We start from the raw sequence: 22609 nt of genomic DNA on the forward strand, positions 1-22609 counted from the left end.
TGTGCTAGGAAAGAAGAGAGAGCTTCCATGGGAGACACCTGCGTGTGCACCAGCGCTACCGTGTCCCCATCTTAGATTTTGCTTATTTTGTTTTTTAATCTTGTTTTGAGAGTTGACTCTCTCCAAAAAACATACTTGGGTATGATAAATGGGTCTGGCTGCTTTTCAGTGACTAACAGCTCTGCCGAAACAGTCCACCTCTACGATTTTACCGACGCTCTCTTTCCACCCCCAAATATAAAACAAAACCACAAAACTGCCACGTAGACCAAGCTTTTTCAACCTGGGCACTAACTTCTTAGAGCTGGCCAGAACTTTAGTGGAGAGATAACGCAACGGAGACAGACAAAACTCAAAAGCGTTAGGTAAATTACCCAAGGCCACCCCGCTTGTTATAACAGCAACTGACAAAATTTATAAAACATGCCTGTTCCATGCTAGAATCTATATTAGCTTTTACATATGATTTAGCCGTAGTCTTTACAATGCTTCTGAAAGATTATTCTCTATTTTATATATGAGGAAAATAAAACTCAGATAATGGAAATGACTTACCCACCACCATTCCACAATGACTTGTGTTGAATTTGAACCCAGGTCTGTCTGACTCAAAAGTAAATAGGTGTTCTTTCCCCATAGCATGCTGCCTCTCGGGTGAAGGTTAATCTTTCCCAGAACACGGATTTTAGGATTCTTGTCCAGGGTTTAGTTCAGCTCAGAGCATCTCCAGGGCGTCAGCTAGAGCTAGCTTACTTGGGGGAGTCACAGACAAGAGAGTGACGCAGAGGCTCGAGCGGAGCCTGAGAAACGCGCTCCTCTTAGGAAGTGAGTGTGAGGGTTAGCAGCTGTGAGAACCTGAGAATTTAAACACTTGTCTCCATTATTGGCCTCCATTATACTCCCTTTGGAGCCCTCACACCTGATTGGAAGACAAAATTTTCAGAATTTGTCAGGGTGACCATATATTTTTAAACTTAAGCCTTTTCTGCAGGAAGGATATTAAAATAACTCTTCGACGTGCACCAGATAACTGAGGGACTGTGGGTCTTCCTCTCCAGGTGCCACTGATTAAAGTGTTTTCAGCTGTCAACAGAACATCATTAAGTATGAGTCTTTAAAGGTCAACGCTTTATTAGCGATTAGCGAAATTACTAGCAGCTGATCTTAAAAGAAAGCCGCAAGCACTTAAAATGTTAACCGGGAGTGAGAACATTCATGCTGTGGGTCAAAACTAAAAAAGATATGGGAACCTAGAGGATCCATTAAATGTGAATCATGTTTTATCACAACATTGCAGGGCTCTGGAGGCCATTAATATTTATTAATAGCCACCTGGGAAAATAGTATTTTTCCTACTGCCCCGTGCAATAGAGTACAATCTTAGATCAATTTTTATAGAAATTTCATATAAATATTATTTTCCAAAATGGCAAAAGGAGGATTTTGTTTACTTTTGCATGGAAAACCAGTAAGTGATCTGAAAACATCTCTGTCAGTACTTAATAGCTAGAAAGATAATAGGTAGATATTAAAGTAAATGTAAAAATGGTTATAAATAATTACTTAGAGTCCGAGTCCACAGGTCACTAAATGTTAGCTTGAATATTTCTGAATGATCAACATCTTCTCATTTCAATGGTAAAATGAAAAATGATGGTAAACACATTATGAACTGTGTCAGATGAGACGATACTTAATATTGGTTTTGAAACTGAGGGTCACTTACTGTGTTTGGGTATAGTTGCATGCATACTATATGTAGTGGTGTGAAAAACATACCACTACCTTATTACAAAAGAAAGTAAGAGCAGGAGCTGAGAGCGATGTGGTTTTTTTTCCATAAAGAAATATAAATTCTTTGCTTTTTATAGCACTTTGCACTCAAGGGACTTTAATTCATCGCTTTATAGTTATAAATACACTAAACCACCCGCAGCCTGTCTGTGAAAAATACACTTGCTACAGATGAATGGAGTTGGGAGTTATCACACAGTAAACTGATATCAGAAAGGGAATAGAATAGAGGTGCAAATCTTAAACAAACAGCTTGTGGCAGAGAGAATAATGTCCCCAACAAAGCTTGCTTAACTCCTAATCCCCAGAACCTGTGAAGATGTGAGGTTGCATGATGAGGGAGAATTGAAGTTGTAGACAGAATTACTAGTATTGCTAATCGGCTGATTTTAAAATAGGGAAAGTATTTTGGATTATCCAGATGAGTTTACTACAATCACAGGGGTTTATAAAAGTAGAGAGGAAAGCAGGAAAGGAGGCCAGGGTGATGTGATGTGATGTGATGTGATGGGATGGGATGGGATGGGATGGGATGGGATGGGATTGATGGGATGGGATGTGATGGGATAGGACTGATGTGATGTGATGTGATGGGATTGATATGATGTGATGGGATGGGATTGATGTGATGTGATGTGATGTCATATCATGTCCTGTCATGTGAGAGAAGGGTGTGACCCACCGTTGTTGACTTTGAGGTGAGGAATGCAGTACCTCTAAAAGCTGGAAAAGACAAAAAACCAGATTCTCCCCGTAGAGCCTCCAGAAAGAAATGCAGCTCCAGAAAATAAAAGAACACCTTGATTTTAGCTCAGTGAGACCCATGTTGGATTTCTGACCTAGAACTGCAAGATAATAAAGTTGTAATGTTTGAAGCCACTGCATTTGTATTAATTTGTTTTAGCAGCATCGGGAACTAATTTATGGCGGCTTAATCAATGAGGAGCAAGTAATGCAAACACAGTCCTGGAAGACTAGAAATAACCAATTTAAACAAGCAAAAACTAACATTTAACTTGGAACAAAAGTTCATTTTTGAAGTACTAAAAGCAGAAGCACACGCATTCCTTGGCTTAAAGAAAAATGGAAAAGGAAATACATGCGAGGAATGTTTTTTTCATTTCCACTAGAATACTAGAAGAGAAAGGGGATGAATAAAAAGAACATACTGATCTACAATATGGAGTAAGAGTTTGAAAAGTACCAATTGGAATAGGCTTCTAGGAGTTACGGGATCTTTGTCCCTAGGTTCTTTGAGATGCACAGTGACCTATTTTATCTGCCTTAAATTACTTAAAGAGCTACTTGCCTGATGACAAGAGTTAGATTAAACCATCTCTCATGTCCTCCTCCAGCCTAAATATTCTCTACAGACCGAAGTCTATTCAATTCTGTGGCACAAATATTTAGTGCCAATTTACTCAATGTAAATTATCTTGATACGAATAACCAAAGAATAAGACATAAGTTGGCCTTTAAGAAGTTTTCAGTATTATAGTTAACCAAGGTAAATAACCAAGCATATTCAAGCTAGACCAAAGGAACCATAAGGCATAGATAGGTGATACATTGATAAAAACCCATTAGATATACAAAAATCAATGCATTCTTATTGGCCTAAAAAAACAAAAACCAAACAAACACTGATCTGATCATCTCTGGAAATAAGCAGGACACCAACTTTTAACAGTGAAAATTTATGGCAAAAACCGCAATAACTTTTGCACCAATATAATAAAACCTATATATGGGAAATAAAATAGCAGATGAGAGAAATGTCTTCTTTATCATTGGCTAAAATAGGCAGAAAGAACAACAGAATGAGAAAATTGCTATTTTGTAACTCCTGAATAAAATAATCGATATGGGCAATGATCATTAAAAGATGCAAAAACATTAGGTAAAAATTTGATGGAGAATTTTATTGTGAGAGACCAGGCTGAGACCACCTAAACACATCACTCTTGGGATTACTAAATGGGACAGGCAGCCACTATGCACCCTTTTTGTGAGTCATTAGGAAATACATTTCTCCCTTCCCCCAAATTCAAAGCTAATACGGCCTCTAGATCTAATTACATCTTCATAGGAACCACAGGGGACAGAGGAGCCAGCTCAAAAAATACAGAAAGGAAGCAACCAGTTCCGTATTCTGTCACATAGAATATGGACATTCCCTGTGATAAATGACCCAGTTTCTCTAGAAGTCAATGACATTGAAAAAGAGAAGGTAAGAGGATTGTCACAGAATAAAAGACACTTAAAAGGCATAATCAAATGTGTCATATAGGCCTGTTTGGATCCTGATTCACACAAACCAACTCTAAAAAGACATTTTAAGATCACCAGAGAAATTTACATATGGACTAGGGTATAAGACGATATTACGGCACTATTGTTAGAATGTGATAAAGGCATAGTGTTATTAAGAATATTTCTTATGTGTTAGAGATGCATACTGAAACATTTTTAGATAAAGAAATGTGATACTGCGGCCGGGCGCAGTGGCTCAAGCCTGTAATCCCAGCACTTTGGGAGGCAGAGGCAGGCGGATCACGAGGTCAAGAGATCGAGACCATCCTGGTCAACATGGTGAAACCCCGTCTCTACTAAAAAACACAAAAAATTAGCTGGACATGGTGGCACGTGCCTGTAATCCCAGCTACTCAGGAGCTGAGGCAGGAGAATTGCCTGAACCCAGGAGGCGGAGGTTGCGGTGAGCCGAGATCGCGCCATTGCACTCCAGCCTGGGTAACAAGAGCGAAACTCCGTCTCAAAAAAAAAAAAAAAAAAAAAAAAAAGAAATGTGATACCTGGTTATGCATTAAATACTGGTTATGTAATGAATATAGTATGTATGAAAGAATACACAGAACAAGATTTGCAGAACAGTGATACATATTCAAGCTGCATGCTGAGATATGAAGGCTCATTTTAATACTCTTTCCTTAGTTGCCTGAAATTTCCCATAATAAAAAAACTTTAAAGAATGAACACAATAATAAATAAAAGTCTCCCTAGTCCATTTAATCAACTTTCATAATCGAAACAGTGAAAGGTTAAAACATTTGTGCAACAAACTTTCTGTAGTTTTCCGAACATATTTTTTTTATCAGTGATAATTTGACTATTACTTTAAGACTGAACACTTTTCACCTCATATGGAAAAAGAGCTTACAACTAACCAAATTTTCAACTTATATAACAAAAAACTATCATAAATTAAATATTACTCCTAATGCTCCCTGATAAAAAAGGGGTAATAGGCATCTGTTTCTATTTGTGTGGGGGCAAACAGCTTCCAGTCACTTTTTATAGTAAAGAGTGAATAGAGTGAAGACTTCTTTGTGGTTTTTGTGGTCAAGATTAGTGTTATTACATTTGTCAGAAATGCTTAATTCTCAGGTTTTTGGTAACCAACTAGTAGGCTGGCTTTAAAGTGATCGTCTTTTGTAAAATCTAGTCTAGACGCTTAATTAGCAATATTATTCTGTTGCCTGATTTTGAAGTCCAACTGAGTCTTCTCTGTGAGAAACAAGAGGCTACAGAACAAAAAGATTCATCTTCAGCATTCCCTGCAGATTATCAGAGCTGATATAAAGTAATTGAACGTATAGGGTAACACTTCTGAAACTCACAGGAAAGCTCCTAAGCAATAGTCTCAGATGGGAAACAAAATATAAACCTCATATTAGACTATTCAGAAAGCCTTTAAAAGTATTCACAAACAATAGAGGATCCTTTTCAAAATGATTTATTTATTTATTTTTGAGACAGAGTCTCACTCTGTTGCCCAAACTGGAGTGCACTGTTCGTATCACGGCTCGCTGCAGCCTCAGCCTCCGTGGACTGTGGCCTCACAAGTAGCTGGGACTACAAGGCGTGAACCAGCATGCCTAGCTTCGCATTTTTTGTAGAAAGGGGATTTCGTCACGTTGCCCAGGCTGGTCTAGAATTCCTGAGCTCAAGTGATCCACCCACCTCAGCCTCCCAAAGTACTGTGATGACAGATGTGAGCCACTGTGCCCAGCTTTAAAAAAAAAAATTATTCATAAATGGTTTTATTTGCAAATAATTTTTCTGGAGAAGACTCAAAAGTGACCCACATCCTCAATTTACATTTTAACATGATTTAAAACATTTCTGAAGAAATATAAAATTATATAATACGAAAACTTTAATCTTTTTCTTTGAAATACTGTTTTAAAAATATAAAACATTTCCTTTTTTAAAAATGTAGCTTTTCATTAAAAAGACACTTAAAACACTGGAGTTGTAATCTATCAAAAGATGGTAAGATACAGCAGGAAGGAAAACTAGTACATGTAAAATATGTTACAGAGATTTAATCCCAGACATTTCAGCTATTTTTTTCTTATGAATTTTTAAGTTATATGACCAGGGTCAATGAAGAGGACTATTTCTGGATGAAATAATTTTTTAATGTAAAGAATTATGCAGTGAGTTGCAACACTTATGAAGATGACTTGTAATCCTGCCATTTGATTAAGCTAAGGATGTAGAAGAAATAGTTCTTGACATCAAGATTTGTAGATCACGTTCCACACACCACCTCTGACCTCCTTTCCTTCCCAGCCCGATACCCAAACACCTTACCAACTACGGCCTCTGTGAATTTTCCTTCAGCGGGAAGAGGGAAGTACTGGTTTGGTGATACATTGCTGCCGTATCCCAGGAGAAGACCTTCAAGCTTTACATTGGGACTTGGACGCAGGAACTTCAGGAAGATGGAGTCACTCGTGGTATTGATGTGGACTTTCAGGCTGGGCCTTTTACCTAGCGATGGGAATGAAAACATCGATGGCTGTTACTTCCCCTTTTTATCATCCTACCCAAATTCCCAGCAGGTGTGGGAGGCTAGAGCATTTTTCTTGGAAACCATGTTGTCTGATTCACTACTCAGTATCACAGCACACACTCCCAAATGCCTCAAAGGAAGCTTAACAACATAGAGCAGCCTAGAATAAAAAATGTACCTTACAGTTCAATACTTAGTAGTGTGTCTTTGGGCAGGTAGATGGGATTTGGACTATTTTGGCTATTCAAAGTTGGTCAGAACCTTTGCTTTCTACACACTGTCTGGGTATGGTGAAAGAACCTGAATTTTCTCATTGCTAAAACTAAATTACTACAGCACAAAAGCACCCAGTCTCCTCTATGAGGATTTCCAGTGCCACACCCACAGGTCTTAGTCATAGACAGAGTTGGGAAGGGAGAGAAGAAAAAACGGTTTTTGTCTTAGGGGTAACTGAATAGTAGAATAGGGAATGCTGGAAGACAGAAAATGGTTGAGGAGAAAAATGATTGGTTCCATTGGGAGTACATCTGGAGGTACATGGAGATGTCCAGTAGTGAGTGGGATTTCTAAGTGTGATACTCAGGATGGGGGTGCAGACCCATCTGGGTGTCATTAACTTATAAATGATCATTGTATGAACTTTCCCAGAGAGACCGTCAAGGATGAGAAAAGAGACCCTAATCAAATTCTCAAGACTTTTTTTTTTAAGTGCTAAGGCAACAGAGGCAAATAATCACACTAACCAAAGGTCTTGACCCAGTGGTGAGGAAACACTGTCTTTTGCCTTTGGAGCCAGAAGGAACCTGGTTCAAACCCCACTTCTGTGACTCTGACAATGCACTAAAGATATTCCTACCTTATATTCCTGGTTTCTACATAATATATAACATTTACCGTCTTGCTGAGTTATTTACAAAGGTTAGTGTATTAGTCTGTTACACTGCTATAAAGAAATATCTGAAACTGGGTAATTTGTAAAGAAAAGAGGTTTAATTGGCTCAAGATTCCTAAGGTTGTACGGGAAGCATGGCAAGGGAGGCTGCAGGAAAGTTTCATGGCAGAAGGCAAAAGGAAAGCAGGAAAGCCTTACATGGCCAGAGCAGGAGGACCGGAGAGAAGGGGAAGGTGTCACACACTGTTAAACAACCAGATCTTGTGAGAACTCCATCACAAGACAGCACTAGGGAGAGAGTGCTAAACCATTAGAAACCACTCTTGTGATCCAATCACCTCCCACCAGGCTGACCTCCAACATCGGGGATTACAACTCAACATGAGATTTGAGTGGGTACATACCGCCAAACCGTCTCAGTCAGTTAATGTCAATGGCACTACCTTAAAGCTGGCACATAGTAATTGCTCAACAAGTGATTAGTAATACAGGTCCACGATCCTTTACCCATGATTCAGAAATCAAAAAACTTTGTAGTTTTTTTTTTTTTTTTTCCTTTTGTAAATTTGTCTCAAACTCATCTGGCTACACATCCCAGTTAGAACCATCCTGGGGCTATTCAATCTTTCTTTCATCCACTAGGGTGACTATTCATGTGTTTCATTGGAGAAATGTGTTCAGTTAAATGGTGTTGATCAAGAGCCCATTAAAGAAGTTACGTAGTCGGGTGTGGTGGCTCAAGCCTGTAATCCCAGCACTTTGGGAGGCCGAGGCGGGTGGATCATGAGGTCAAGAGATCGAGACCATCCTGGTCAACAGGGTGAAACCCCGTCTCTACTAAAAATACAAAAAATTAGCTGGGCGTGGTGGCGCGTGCCTGTAATCCTAGCTACTCAGGAGGCTGAGGCAGGAGAATTGCCTGAACCCAGGAGGCAGAGGTTGCGGTGAGCCGAGATCGTGCCATTGCACTTGAGCCTGGGTAACAAGAGCGAAACTCTGTCTCAAAAAAAAAAAAAAAAAAAGTTACGTAATATGTAGTCTTGGCATCCTAGTTCTCTCCAAATTTCTGAATTCCAAAACATGTCTGGCCCCAGGGGTATTAGATAAAGGATTGTGAACCTGAATTATGTTATTTCTTTATTCCCCAAAGATTTAATATTTAAAAAATATTTTGACTATTGGAAAAACTGCATTTACCAACTTAATAATTCACATTCTATTTCTCATTAATCAAAGACTTAAATTGTACCAATACAAAGACTTACATTGTATAAAATACATCACTTTTGTACGGCATGTGCTCCCCAACATCATCACACTGAATTTATTCTACACCAGCCAAAATCAGCCTGCACAACTTCAACATAACCACAGAAAATGATTCAATCAGGCCTTTGGAAAAAGAAACATACCCTTTCTTGGATGCCAGGTTGTGGGGATTATTCATACCTCAACAGCTAAGATTATAGTTTCCATGTATGTGCATAGTACTTTTGACTTTCCAAGAACTTGATGAAATTTTTATAAACTTTCTGAACCTCAGACTGCTATTGTTACATTGTAGCAAAATTAAAACCCAGAGGTACTGAGTGGCCATCTGAAACCTGAAAAGGGACCCTTCAAATCATCTAGTACGATTCCTCCCAATGAGGAAACTGAGGCACCCAGCAGGTTAAAAGTAGGGTCAACACTAGATCCTGGGTTCTCACTGGGCTGCACTGTGCTGCTCTCCTCATTGAGAACTTTGTAATTGTCCAGAAGGGGAAGGCGTAGCCACACCACAGATCGTAATGCTCAAGTTGGTGCCAACTGCTAGTGTTTTGTGTGAACTTCGCCAGGTTTTGATAAGATGATCTATACTTCAAATAAAACACCAATTTTGTCAAAGCCAATTTTTTTCACTTGTTAATAATTTGCCCAGATTAACTCTAGAGTTACTTGATCCTGCTCAATAAAATGGAACCAATGTAAATCAAACACATATTCTGCTACTCTAGAAGGCTATCAAGTCTCACAACGAATCCAAGCACAGCCAGCTTATTTCCAACACTTAGTTGGGAAGGAGCATTTAACAGATCTTAGTGCACTTAGGATGCATTCGTATTTGGCAGGAGCCAAGAATCACAGGATCATCATCACGTTAGACCTCTGCTCATGGATTTTGGTCCAATGAACCACATTATTTCTCCCCTGGGAAAGTGGAAAGCATGGCTGCCTCAAATGAGAACAAGAAAGGCTGTCCCATTTTTCCAAACGAAGTGGAGGTAATCCACCTCCTGTGCACAGGATTTTTTCTTGACTCCAGTCTCTCTCCCTTTTGCTAACAACGTATATCCACAAATATATCAACATTTTATAACTATTCTAATGAATTGGCATTTAGCTATTCTACTTTTTCTAAAATTCCATTCATACTACTCTCTGGAGCTAAACTTAAAATGCTCTGAAAAAAAAAAAAAATACACACAGACAAATCTCATCTCAATTCAGCATCACAAACTTAAATTTAAGACCATTATCTGAGTTTCTTTTTTTTAGAGATAGTAACTCAAATGTCCTCATTATCTTACCACACATTGCTTCTTCGCTTATTACTTTTCAACACTTCTCATTTGTTTTTGACTTTTATAATCCTCTCACTTTCTGCAATGCAGATGAGGCTCTGGCCCTCTTTGCTCAGTTGTCCACCCAGTGTGGATTCCCTCTGTCTTTGGTTTGCCTTCTCTGCATGCCGTGACTCACTCAGTTATTACCAAATTGACCCTTTCGGTGTAGCAAAAAGGTTAAGCAAGTTGTTTTTTTTCCTTCAGTATAAGTAAGTCCAAGTGTTTCCTTGAATGACTGTTTAGATGAGTATTCGATGACATTTACACTCTGGGACAATTTCTCCAATAATTTGGGTTACGTCTATGTATATTCTACACTAACATTTAATCTTTGATAATACATTTATTTTCAGTGTGAGTAATTCTGGTTTAATAGTTTGGAATACCAGACATATAACGACAGTTATCTTTCAACAGTTAGTATAAAGACCTCTGGTGGTGCCATAAGGTAGAGACTGTAGAAAATAATTCCACATGATGCAAGCTTAATTAGTATAACATCTATAAGTAAAATGGTATAAATGTCACCAGAAGAGCTCAGGAATACAGAGAAATAAAAGGAATAGAAGAACCTTTTATTGCACCTTATATGAGGAAGAAAGCATATGTCAACAGGGTAAGAAAAAACAAAAAAAGAATGTGAACATTTTGAGAAAGTAACACCAGTAGGCCTTAGACAAAAATAGCATATTTGCAAAGTAGAATCTTGTATCTACAGTGGTGGTTTCTAATCCTCTGTTTGCAACATCTTAGAGAATCTGTTAATTTTTCAAAGAGCATTATGAAATTCTTTTAAAAAAAGTCTTTCTCAGAAATGACAAAGGTGACATTACCACCAACCCCACATAAATACAAAAAACCCTAAGGGACTATTACAAATACCTCTATGCACACAAACCTAGAAGAGACGGATAAACTCCTGGAATGATATAACCTCTGAAGATTGAACCAGGAAGAAATAGAAATCCAGAATAGATTAATGAGTTCCAAAACGGAATCAGTATCAAAACGCCTACCAACCTGAAAAGGCCCTGGGCCAGAGAAATTCACAGCCAAATTCAACCTATAAAGAAGAGCCGGTACCAATCCTACTGAAATTATTTCCAAAAAAATTGAGGAGGAGGGTCTCCTCCATAACTCATTCTATGAGGCTAGCATCATTCTAAACCTGGGAGAGACAAAATGAAAAATGAAAACTTCAGGCCAATATCCCTGATGAACATAGATGCAAAAATCCTCATCAAAATACTAGCAAATCAATACAGCTGCACATCAGAAAGCTAATTAGCCATGATGAAGTAGGCTTTATTTCTGAGATGTAAGGTTGGCTTAACATATGCAAATTAATAAAGATGATTCATCACCTAAACAGAACTAAAAACAAAAACTGCACGATCATCTCAATAGATGCAGAAAAGGCTTTTGATATAAAATTAACATCTCTCCATGTTAAAAATCCTCAACCAACTAGGCATTCAAGAAACATAGCTCAAGATAATAAGAGTCATCTATGACAAATCCACAGCCAACATCATGCTGAACATTCAAAAGCTGGAGGCATTTTCTCTGAGATCTGTCACAAGACAGGGATGCGTGCTCTCACCATTCCTATACAACATAGTACCGGAAGTCTTAGCCAGAGCCATCAGGAAAGAGAAAGAAATAAAAGACATACAAGTAGGAAGAGAGGAAGTCAAACTATTTCTCTGCAGATGATATAATTCTGTACCTAGAAAATTCTGTCGTCTCTGCCCAAAGGGTCCTAGACATGATAAATAACTTCAGCAAAGTTTTGGGATACAAAATCAATGTACAAAAATTAGTAGCAATTTTATACATCAGTAATGTCCAAAGGAAGGGCCAAATCAAGAATACAATCCCATTCACAATAGCCACAAAAAGAATAAACTGCCTAGGAACACAGCTAACCGCAGAGGTAAAAAAATCTCTACAACAAGAATTACGAAACACTGCTGAAAGAAATCAGAGATGACACAAACAAATGGAAAACATTTCATGCTCATGGATAGGAAGAATCAACATTGGTAAAACGGCCATACTGCCCGCAGCAATTTATAGATTTGATGTTCTTCCTATCAAACTACCAATGAGATTATTTTCATAGAACTAGAAAAAACTATTCTAAAATTCATATGGCACCACAAAAGAGCCCAAGTAGCCAAAGCAATTCTAAACAAAAAGAACAAAGTCTAAAAGCGTCAGACTACCTGCCTTCAAACTATACTCCAGGACCACAGTAACCAAAACAGCATGGCACTTGTAAAAAACAGATGCATAGGCCAATGTAGCAGGTTAGAGAGCCCAGAAATAAGGCCACACACCTACAACTATCTGATTTTCAACAGAGACAAGAAAAACAAGCAATAGGGAAATGACTCCCTATTTAGTAAATGGTGCTGGGATAATGGGTAACCATATGCAGAAGATTGAAACTGGATCCCTTCCTTTCACCACGAATACTTTTTCACCATAATACATTTTCACCATAATAAAAATTAACTCAAGATGGATTAAGGACAAATGTAAAACTTAAAACTATAAAAACTCCAGAAGAAAATCTAGGGCATAGCACTCTGGACATAGGCCTTGGCAAAGATTTCATGACAAAGTGTCCCAAAGGAAAACGAACATGGAGAACTGGGACCTAATGAAACTAAAGAGCTTCTGCACAGCAAATGAAACTATCAAAAGGTAAATTGACAGCCTATAGAAAGGGAGAAAGTATTTGCAAACTACTCATCTGACAAAGGTCTAATACCCAGAATCTATAAAGAACTTGAACAAATCAACAAGCAGAAAAACAAAGACCCTCAGATTTCAAAATGGGCAAAGAACAGGAACAGACACCTCTCAAAAGAAGACGTTCATGTGGTCAACAAGCATATACAAAAGTTTCCAACATCACTAATCATTACAGAAATGCACATCGAAACCACTCTGAGACATCATCTCACACCATCAGAATGGCTATTATTAAGAAGTCGGAAGATAGCAGATGCTGGTGAGGTTGTGGAGGAAAGGTTATGTTTACACACTGCCAGTGGGAATGTAAATTAGTTCGGCCATTGTGGAAAGCAGTTTGGAGATTTTTCAAAGAACTTAAAACAGAACTGTCATTCAACCCAGCAATCCCGTTACTGAGCATACACCCAAAAGAATATAAACCATTCTACCAAAAAGACACATAGCACTAACCGGGAGCTATCAGGGAACATAGCCCTCATACATGGTATTAGTGAGACAAGCTAAACTATTGTGGACATCCAGTTGCTGACAAGAGAGAAAGGAATCATCACTACAATCAATTTAGTAGAAGAAATTCTTTCATATCTAATCTTTCATAAGGTTATCTTACATTCTCCAAAATATTTCAGAATGTGGTTTAAATTGTTGGTAACAAGTTGGTCAAGATGACAAAATTACTTCAAGAGAAAAGCTGCAAAATATGAAAGCACGCTCCTAAAAGTAAATAATACTTACGAGTGTAGCATCAATTACTATCAGCTTTCATGTTTTCAATGTGGCAGACCCTAACAAATAGGGATTATTTTAAATAGCATGTTTGGACTTAAAACAGATCAGGTATGGTATTAGAGGCTAAGTCAAAGAATACCTGTACTACTGATAGCAACAAAATAATAACATTGTTTCAGGATTAAACACGTAACCCTATTCTTATCCATAGCGTGTTCTTCTTTTACTGCACAATTTTCACTTACAGTACCAACTTCTATACTTACTCAGCTACTTATTTTATTATACAAAATCAAATCTTCTCAGATGCCAAAATAATAAAGCCATTCCTGTCAGTCGAAATATGGCATACGAAGCACAGATTTTAAAAACTGATAAATTGGACTAGGTCAAATTTTTGAAGTTTTCAATTTTAAAAGAACTAGCAAGGAAAAGAAAGGGCAAGCTACCCATTGAAAGAAAATATTTGCAATACATATATAAATTGAAGGATTTGTATTTATATACAGAAAATAATTATTTCTATTCTATAATAAGAAAAAAAAAACCACGCAAAAAGTGGCAAAATATTTAAATAGATTCCTCATCAAAGGAGCTTTAGGATATCTAAAAGCACATAAAATGATACTTAACATCTGGGTGTGGCAGATGCTGTCTGTATGGGGTCAGACAGTAAATATTTTAGGCTTGTCAGGACAGATGTTCTGCACCACAACCATTCAGCCCTGCCATTGCAGCACATAAGCGGCTATAGACTCATTCAAACAAATGGACATGGCTAAGTTCTAATAGTGTGATATTTCTAAAAATCGGCGGTGGGCTGGATTTGGCCTGCAGGTCATAGTTTACCAACTTTTGGTTAATATCATGAGTCATTAGGGAAAAGCAAATTAAAACCACAGTGAAATATGACACATAAGAATGGCTGAAATGAAAAAGACTGTCAATCCCAAGTGTCAGGGAAAATGTAGTACATCTGGAACCCTCATACATTTCGAGTGTAAATTTTAAATGATTCGTAATCTTTCAGGTTAGGATGAGTGTAGCCCAGGCAGAGGCTTGGAGGCCTGTCTGAGGACCTGACCACTGTCATTTACGTTGCAGATATTAACGTTCATTTGGCATATCAAAGCTGGATTGGATGTGTTTGAAGGTCCTCCTCTTACTCTAAGAATCTGTGACCATCATGTGTGTTGTTTAATTTTTTACAAAAGGTGAGGGTGAATTCAGCAATCAATATGGTAATCATTGAGTCAGTTGCTATATGTATTTACATTTTAATAATGTTTTTCTGTCATATTCCCTACTTTTATGCCTTTCTTAAAATGGAGTAAATTATGAAAAAGGTCTTAGGGAGCTAGAATCCTGAAACAGGACAATGAGATCGCTGCTTAAAGTGTTGACCAATTTTTTTTTTTTTTTTTGAGAAGGAGTTTCGCTCTTGTCACCCAGGCTGCAGTGCAATGGCGCGATCTCGGCTCACCGCAACCTCCGCCTCCTGGGTTCAGGCAATTCTCCTGCCTCAGCCTCCTGAGTAGCTGGATTACAGGCACACGCCACCATGCCCAGCTGAATTTTTGTATTTTTAGTAGAGACGGCATTTCACCATGTTGACCAGGATGGTCTCGATCTCTTGACCTCGTGATCCACCCGCCTCGGCCTCCAAAAGTGCTGGGATTACAGGCTTGAGCCACCGCGCCCGGCCAGTGTTTACCAATTTTACTTTCAACTATTGGCACACATTGAGTTTTGTTTGGAAGTAAGTTATTGTTAATCAATGTCTCTTTGTAATGAAGTCCATAAATCCACATTAAATAAACATCTAAACTTGTTGATGTCAAAAAAAAATTTAAATGATATAACCACTTGGGAAAACTGCCAGTTAGCTAATAATCTATCCATTTCATTCCTAGGTATTTATTCAGGAGAAATGAAGACACAAGTCTGTGCAAAAACTTGTATGAAAATACTTAAAGCAGTGGCAAACTGGAAATAAACAAATGTCCATCAACAGTCGAACAGATAAGTATTTCTAGCTCATCCATACAATGAGATACAGCTCAGCAATAAAACAGAACCAATTACCTACATACACAACATAGTTGAATCTCTTGTCTGGCATGCCATTATGCTACTGCAGAATGGGCTATGACTTTCCTCATCTCTGTAAGCTCCCTAGACAGACTCTCCTGATGGAAGATCATTCAAGCATCTTACAGCACTGGCAGAATTCGTTTTAGTAGGGTCTAATATTACTATTCACCACTCAACATATGGTACATACACAAAGTTAGCAAGACCTTTTCAGGAATTATTATGCTCCAAGAGCTGACAATGCTGAGTTTCTGCATTATTATTATTTTTTTATTATTGCATTTTAGGTCTTGGGGTACATGTGAAGAACATGCAAGATTGTTGCATAGGTACACACATGGCAGTGTGATTTGCTGCCTTCCTTCCCCTCACCTGTATCTGTCATTTCTCCCCATGCTATCTCTCCCCAACTCCCCACCCAACCGTCCCTCCTCTATTTTCCCCCAACGGACCCCAGTGTGTGGTGCTCCCCTCCCTGTGTCCATGTGTTCTCATTGTTCAACACCCGCCTATGAGTGAGAACATGTGGTGTTTGATTTTCTGTTCTTGTGTCAGTTTGCTGAGAATGAGGGTTTCCAGGTTCATCCATGTCCCTACAAAGGACACAAACTCATCATTTTTGATGGCTGCATAATATTCCATGGAGTATATGTACCACATTTTCCCTGTCCAGTCTAACATCGATGGGCATTTGGGTTGGTTCCAGGTCTTTGCTATTGCACACAGTGCTGCAATGAACATTCGACAATGCTAAGTTTCAAACGTAGTCTATGCTCTTCTTTGACAGGGGGTTACAAGTAGAAAACATTCCGATGCCTTTATGGTCACATCAGCTTGTTAAGGAGCTGTCAAGATGTCACATCTCAAGTTCATGTATAAGCAGGGCAATTACTGTCACAAGTTTCCAAAAATAATAGTAGACGACATAGATTGTATTAAATGGAACTTTAATGCTATGATATACAAACCATAATCTTAAAAAAGAACAAGAGAAAGTCCTTTGTGGGAACATAGATGGAGCTGGAGGCCATTATCCTTGATAAACTAACACAAGAACAGAAAACCAAATACCACATGTTCTCACTTATAAGTGGGGACTGAACGTTGACTACATATGGACGCAAAAAGGGAACAACACGCACCGGGGCCCAGTTGAAGGAGGAGGGTCGGGGGAGGGAGAGGATCAGAAAAAGCAACCATCAGGTACTAGGCTCAGTACCTGGGTGACAAATTAATCGGTACAACAAACCCCCGTGACACCAATTTTCCAATATAACAAACCTCAACATATACCCCTGAACCTAAAAGTAAAAAAAAAAAAAAAAAACAAATAAGCAAACATAGGAATTGGCAACAACTTAACATTTTTTTTAGTTCTTAGGGAGTCGAAAAGGGATCACATAGCATAGGCTTTCTGTTGAAATGACTCTTTGTCCTGCTACCAAGATCCAAGGAAAGATACTAGAAGGAAAAAACCACAGAGTTTCAGTAATTTTCCTGTGACAGTAGAGTCACTGTGAAGAGAGTGGTCAGAGGCAATCATACAAGTATCTTCAGTTGTTCCTGATCCTTAGATAAAAATGTGTAGTCATGTGTGTTAGTCCATTAAATGACTTTTTCTTACCAAAGACAAGCTGAAGATCAGTGATACTAGTGGGAATTTTCATAACAAAAAAGCAAGGCAGCTTCAGCTAAATACTTTAAGGAGAATGAAAATTAAATGATCTTATCAATTAAGTCATATTAGACAGTTTTAAAACTGTTTTCACCAGTGCTGAAAAGGCAAGATGCTTACATGACCTCCCATCAAAAGGAGAGTCTGTCCAAGGCGGTTGTAGAGATGAACAAAGTCATGGCTCCTTCTGCAGTGGCATGGTGGCATGAAAAAAAACAAAGTAGGTAGAGGGAATTAAATTGCTTTAGTGGTGAGGTAGTGGTGAGCATTGTAAGTGGGGTGCATGTGTGTGTGCAGAACTTAATACTGAAGAAATGCAGAATAACTGCTAGGCAAATCCTTTCTAAATTTTAAGTTCTTATACTCCAACTACCAATTCCTTCTATCTCTTGATATCCTGGCTCTCTGGATCTCCAGGCTGGAATCTCTTCTCAAAATCCAAGATTCTCCATCACTCTCTTCCCAACTCTTTGGGAATGGAGTTTCACTAGGTCCCGGTAGGGAATTCCCGAGCCCTTACATAGGGCTTGTGGGCACAGACCATATAGCGACTCTATAACGTGTCTTCCAGAAAGAGGGATGGTGCTGATGGTTGTTCAGATTATGCAGTGCAAAACTCATTCAAACCATCTTTTTTCATCTTTATCTATTTTATCATCTTTATTACAGCACCGTTCAAACTATCTTTTATTTGTGGCTGTATACATTAGCCACATTCACAAAGGTTATGCAAAAATAGTTGCTACTTACACAGATGAAAGGTTTGATGAGAGTAACCAACCTGTCATCCTGACCTTTCCTCATAGGCCTCAAGCCACCCCACCCATCTCGCCCTTCTTACTGCATGCCTTTCTTTTTTTTTTTTTTTTTTTTTTTTGAGATGGAGTTTGGCTCTTGCTACCCAGGCTGGGGTGCAATGGCGCAATCTCGGCTCACCGCAACCTCTGCCTCCTGGGTTCAGACAATTCTCCGGCCTCAACCTCCTGAGTAAGCTGGGATTACAGGCACGCGCCACCATGCCCAGCTAATTTTTTGTATTTTTAGTAGAGATGGGGTTTCACCATGTTGACCAGGATGGTCCTGATCTCTTGACCTCATGATCCACCCACCTCAGCCTCCCAAAGTGCTGGGATTACAGGTGTGAGCCACTGCACCCAGCATACCTTTCATTTTTATCTTCCCTGCCTCCTAATTCTGATGTTGCTGGTACTTAGGGCTACTAGTAGTAGGATGCTTGGTGTGGGCTAGATAGGTACTCGGCTACAAACACTCAGGACATTGTACTGCCTCATTTACAAATGAAATTACTTCACCATACATATATATAGAGAGATACATGTAACCTGTATGACGAGCCAGGAATTTAAATAAGAATATAGAGGAGAAGAGATTCTGGGCTTTTAGGAAATGTAAATTAAGAGGACACAGATTTAGAGGTGGACAGAAGGCATCCCCATTTGTGTTTTATAAACACAAATCAGAAAACAAGACCCAAATTCCGATTACAATTATTAAATAAAGATTTGTATAAATCCAAAGAATAGTTACATTAAAAGTCATGTACAGAATAAAAGTGAGGTAAAAGGGCATAAGCCACATAGATAGCTGCCCCAGTGCCAGGGAATGGAGGCTTTTTTAAAAAATCCAAACTTGACTTGACTTATGCATGATTATATGTTAGCAAGAAGCCCAAATGACAGTATTCCATGCTCTCTGCTCCAGGGCAGGGAGAACAGCACGTTCCCTCTCTAGGATGCCTGTTGCCAGCTGGAAGACATGCTGCCACATGCCACATGTGTTCTCAGAGTTCAGGAAATGAAAAGTCTGAGTTCACCTGGAGAGCTCCCTTCATAAAGCCACACCCGAACGATACCCATAGATCCATAATTCTTAGCAGTCATTTAGCAAGTTTTTATTAGGACATTATGGTCACCAAATACACAGAGGATGGTTACTTTTGAATTTAAAAAGAAGTACCACTTTATAAAAAGTCCAAGGGGGAAAATCTTCTCTTCCTAATGGGGCACTTTATATCTGTTTGCGAAGCTGTTTGCACAAGTGAGTTCCAATTCAGCTGAAACAACCACAGTTTCCACCTTGGTCAGAATTCCCAGCGCTCTGATTCCTCAGGCCAGTACTTCACTGTCTGGTGAATTTGGGTGACTGAATGAGACAGACCGAACCTGCCAATGTTGACATGGCAGGACCATTTGGCAAGTTAATAGTTATACCAAAGGACCAATAACTACATTACCTACGTTGTAACCCAACCAACAGCCAAGGAGGAAAATTACTTTCAAAGACTACTTTCTAAGTCAACAGTCTCTCCTTCTTAAGAAGACACTTCATTCTGAGACATACACAGGTGTCCATTGCACACATTCTCTCAATGTGATCATGCTAAAGTTACTCTTTAAAGTTTGAAGTGCGCTGGGGTTTTTTGTGGAAGGGGAAGGTGGGAGAGGCCACCTCACACAATCAATGACCTTACGTAGGTATTTGCTGTAAGGGAAGTGGGACGGTGACATGGTTAACTTCAATTGACCAAAAAACTAAATAAAATTTATGTTTACCTTGGGGCAAATACATTTTTACTTATCTACTTTTAATTTTGTTCCATTCATTAACTACTAGGTAGTAGGCATTAGTGATACAAATTCAAATATGGTATGTCTGATCGCAAAGACTGGGCATTCTAGTAAATTGGGTAGATGAGTAACTCCGTTTTCAGTGTACCATGATTAGTACAATTAGTAAAATGAGGCTACAGTTGAGGGATTCTGAACCTGATTGAAGGGGTGGAAGAAAGAATATATATAGAAAACCTTCCTTTAGTTTTGCTTAACTCGTCATGAAAATAGTTTTTATCCCATGAGGACAGACACATCAAAAGCAGGTAGGGAAGAAAGGAGGAAACTACAGGTGTCAAAGTTTCATTTTGTAATATTTTTTCTGTACCACTTTGGAAAAATGGTAGATTCTTAGTTATTGTTGTTTTTTCATACGTAGAAAAGAAACCCAGTAGGCTAAGGACGTTAACAAGACTCATTTCCCTGCTACTTGTTCTTTGCTTATTTTCATGAAAACTCATGGAGATGATTTGCTTACATTCTCTTGCTCTTTAAAGTAAGAAGTGCTTTAAAGGGATGAAGTGCTCTTGATGGAAGATGGGCTAGGCTCCATTCCAGGACTCACACTCTGAAAGTGTGGTCTCCTGATTAGAGAATCAACATCATCTGGGAACTTGTGAGAAGTGCAGATTCACATACCCCATTGCAGACCTATTGAACTAGACACTCTGGGGACAGCAATCTGTATTTTGACAAGCTTTATGAATATTCTGGTGCATACTCAAGTTTGAGAGCCATTACTCTTTTTTTTTTTTTTTTTGAGGCGGAGTTTTGCTCTCGTTACCTGAGCTGGAGTGCAAGAGTGATCCCGGCTCACGGCAACCTCTGTCGCCCTGGTTCAAGGAATTCTCTTGCCTCAGCCTTCTGAGCAGCTGGGATTACAGGCATGTGCCACCATACCTGACTACGTTTTTGTATTTTAAGTTGAGATGGGGTTTCTCCATGTTGGTCAGGCTGGTCTCGAACTGCTGACCCCAGGTGATCTGCCCGCCTCAGCCTCCCAAGGTGCTGGGATTAAGGTGCGATCCATTACTCTTTTTCCAAAAGGACTGATGCTTCTTTTTCTTTTCTTCTCTTGATAACTCCAGTTTGGGCACTCATTAAATTCCACTGAACTGAATAGAGGTTAAGTTTAATCACAGCGATTCTTTACAGGACAGGCAGAAAATGCTACTTCTACCAATACTAAAATATTCTGAAGGTATAAAAATTACGTATTTCCACTGTGAAACACGGCTCCAGGGAGGAAATTGAAAATACGCTTGAAAAAAATAAAAAATTTGCCATCTTTCAAAAACATCGTCAAAAACTCGCACAGCTTTCTCAAATAAATCTGCTTTTTTTAAGTTTTACAAATAAAAAACATGAGATGAAACTGGAACCAATGGTCTTAGTCACCATCTTTGTTTAGATATTTGGCATCTTCATGAATTATCTGTAATTTGCTTAGTTCATAAATACCCAGTACTGATGGTATATACTTGTTCATTTGGAGATTTCACAACATTGAGAGCATTCCATAGAGGAGAGGGAAATGGCTGAACCCTCTGGAGAATGTGACCAAGTGGCCACAGACACTAAGACTGAGTGGCCACGAGACATCAGGAGGCCCTAAGAAAGGCCATTTGCTCTCAGCTCCACAGCGGGCATCTCATATTAACAATAGGTTGTGGAAGAAATGGGAGGGGCTCTGGCATCAACTTGGTATTTAATTGTGTTTGACTTTAGGTTGGCTGTTGGCTGTAAGCCTCATTTTTCTCCTCTATAAAATGTGTTGAGGAATCCCAAATTCATTCCCAATCTAATATTTAAGAATATCTCTAACATCTCATCCAGAAAAAAATACTATTTTCCTATTAAAGTACAAGAAAATCCAAATAAATCAGAAAATAATTTAAGGAAACACCATGATAATAATTTTCAGATAACATTTATTTTTCATAGGACTCCCAAATTGCACTTCAAACATAAAAAAAAAGAGAACAAATATTTTCATGGACATATGGAAGAAATACATGTGATTGTCACATGTAATTTTTAATAGCTTTAGTGAGATATAATTTATGCATCATAAAATTCCCCATTGTAAGTACACAGTTCAATGATTTTATAGCTCAAACTCAAAGCAGTTGCTAAATTTGTAGAATTTACTAAATCTATTATAATCCATGTTCAGAACATTTCTATTACTCTAAAACATTCCTTTTTACCCATTTATAGAAAATCTCTCTGTTCCCACCCTTAGCTCCAGGGAATCACTGGTCTACTTTCTGCTTATCTGGTAATTAAATATAAATGGACTTGCGTGACATGTTCTCTTCTGCACCTGGCTTCTTTTACCCAGCATAGTTTTTATGAGAGTCATCCATCCATGTTGTATCACTAGTTCAGTTCTTTCAATTGCTAAAAAGAATTTTATCTTATGAATATATTACGTTTTGTTTATTCAATCCAAATATTTGATGAATATTTGGATTGTTTCCAGTTGTAGCTATGAATAACGCTGCCATCAAATTTCATGTGCAAGTCTTTGTGTGGACATATGTTTTCATTTTTGGGAGGTAAATATGTAGGTGTAAAATTGTTGGGTCATATAGAAGTTTA

The 22609-nt window shown here is 38.5% G+C and overlaps 1 protein-coding gene across 15 annotated transcripts in view; it reads right to left on the reverse strand.

Annotated features, from left to right (window-relative positions):
• Positions 1-22609, reverse strand: part of ABI3BP (ABI family member 3 binding protein) — a 248398-nt gene that overhangs the window by 174405 nt on the left and 51384 nt on the right. For all 15 annotated transcript variants that reach the window (XM_074403572.1, XM_074403571.1, XM_074403568.1 and 12 more), the window contains exon 2: positions 6412-6591. In XM_074403572.1, the coding sequence (XP_074259673.1) occupies positions 6412-6591 (180 nt within the window). The remainder of the gene's footprint in view (positions 1-6411; positions 6592-22609) is intronic.

This window comes from Saimiri boliviensis, chromosome 8 (genome assembly GCF_048565385.1).
Source record: "Saimiri boliviensis isolate mSaiBol1 chromosome 8, mSaiBol1.pri, whole genome shotgun sequence".
Taxonomy (NCBI): domain Eukaryota; kingdom Metazoa; phylum Chordata; class Mammalia; order Primates; family Cebidae; genus Saimiri; species Saimiri boliviensis.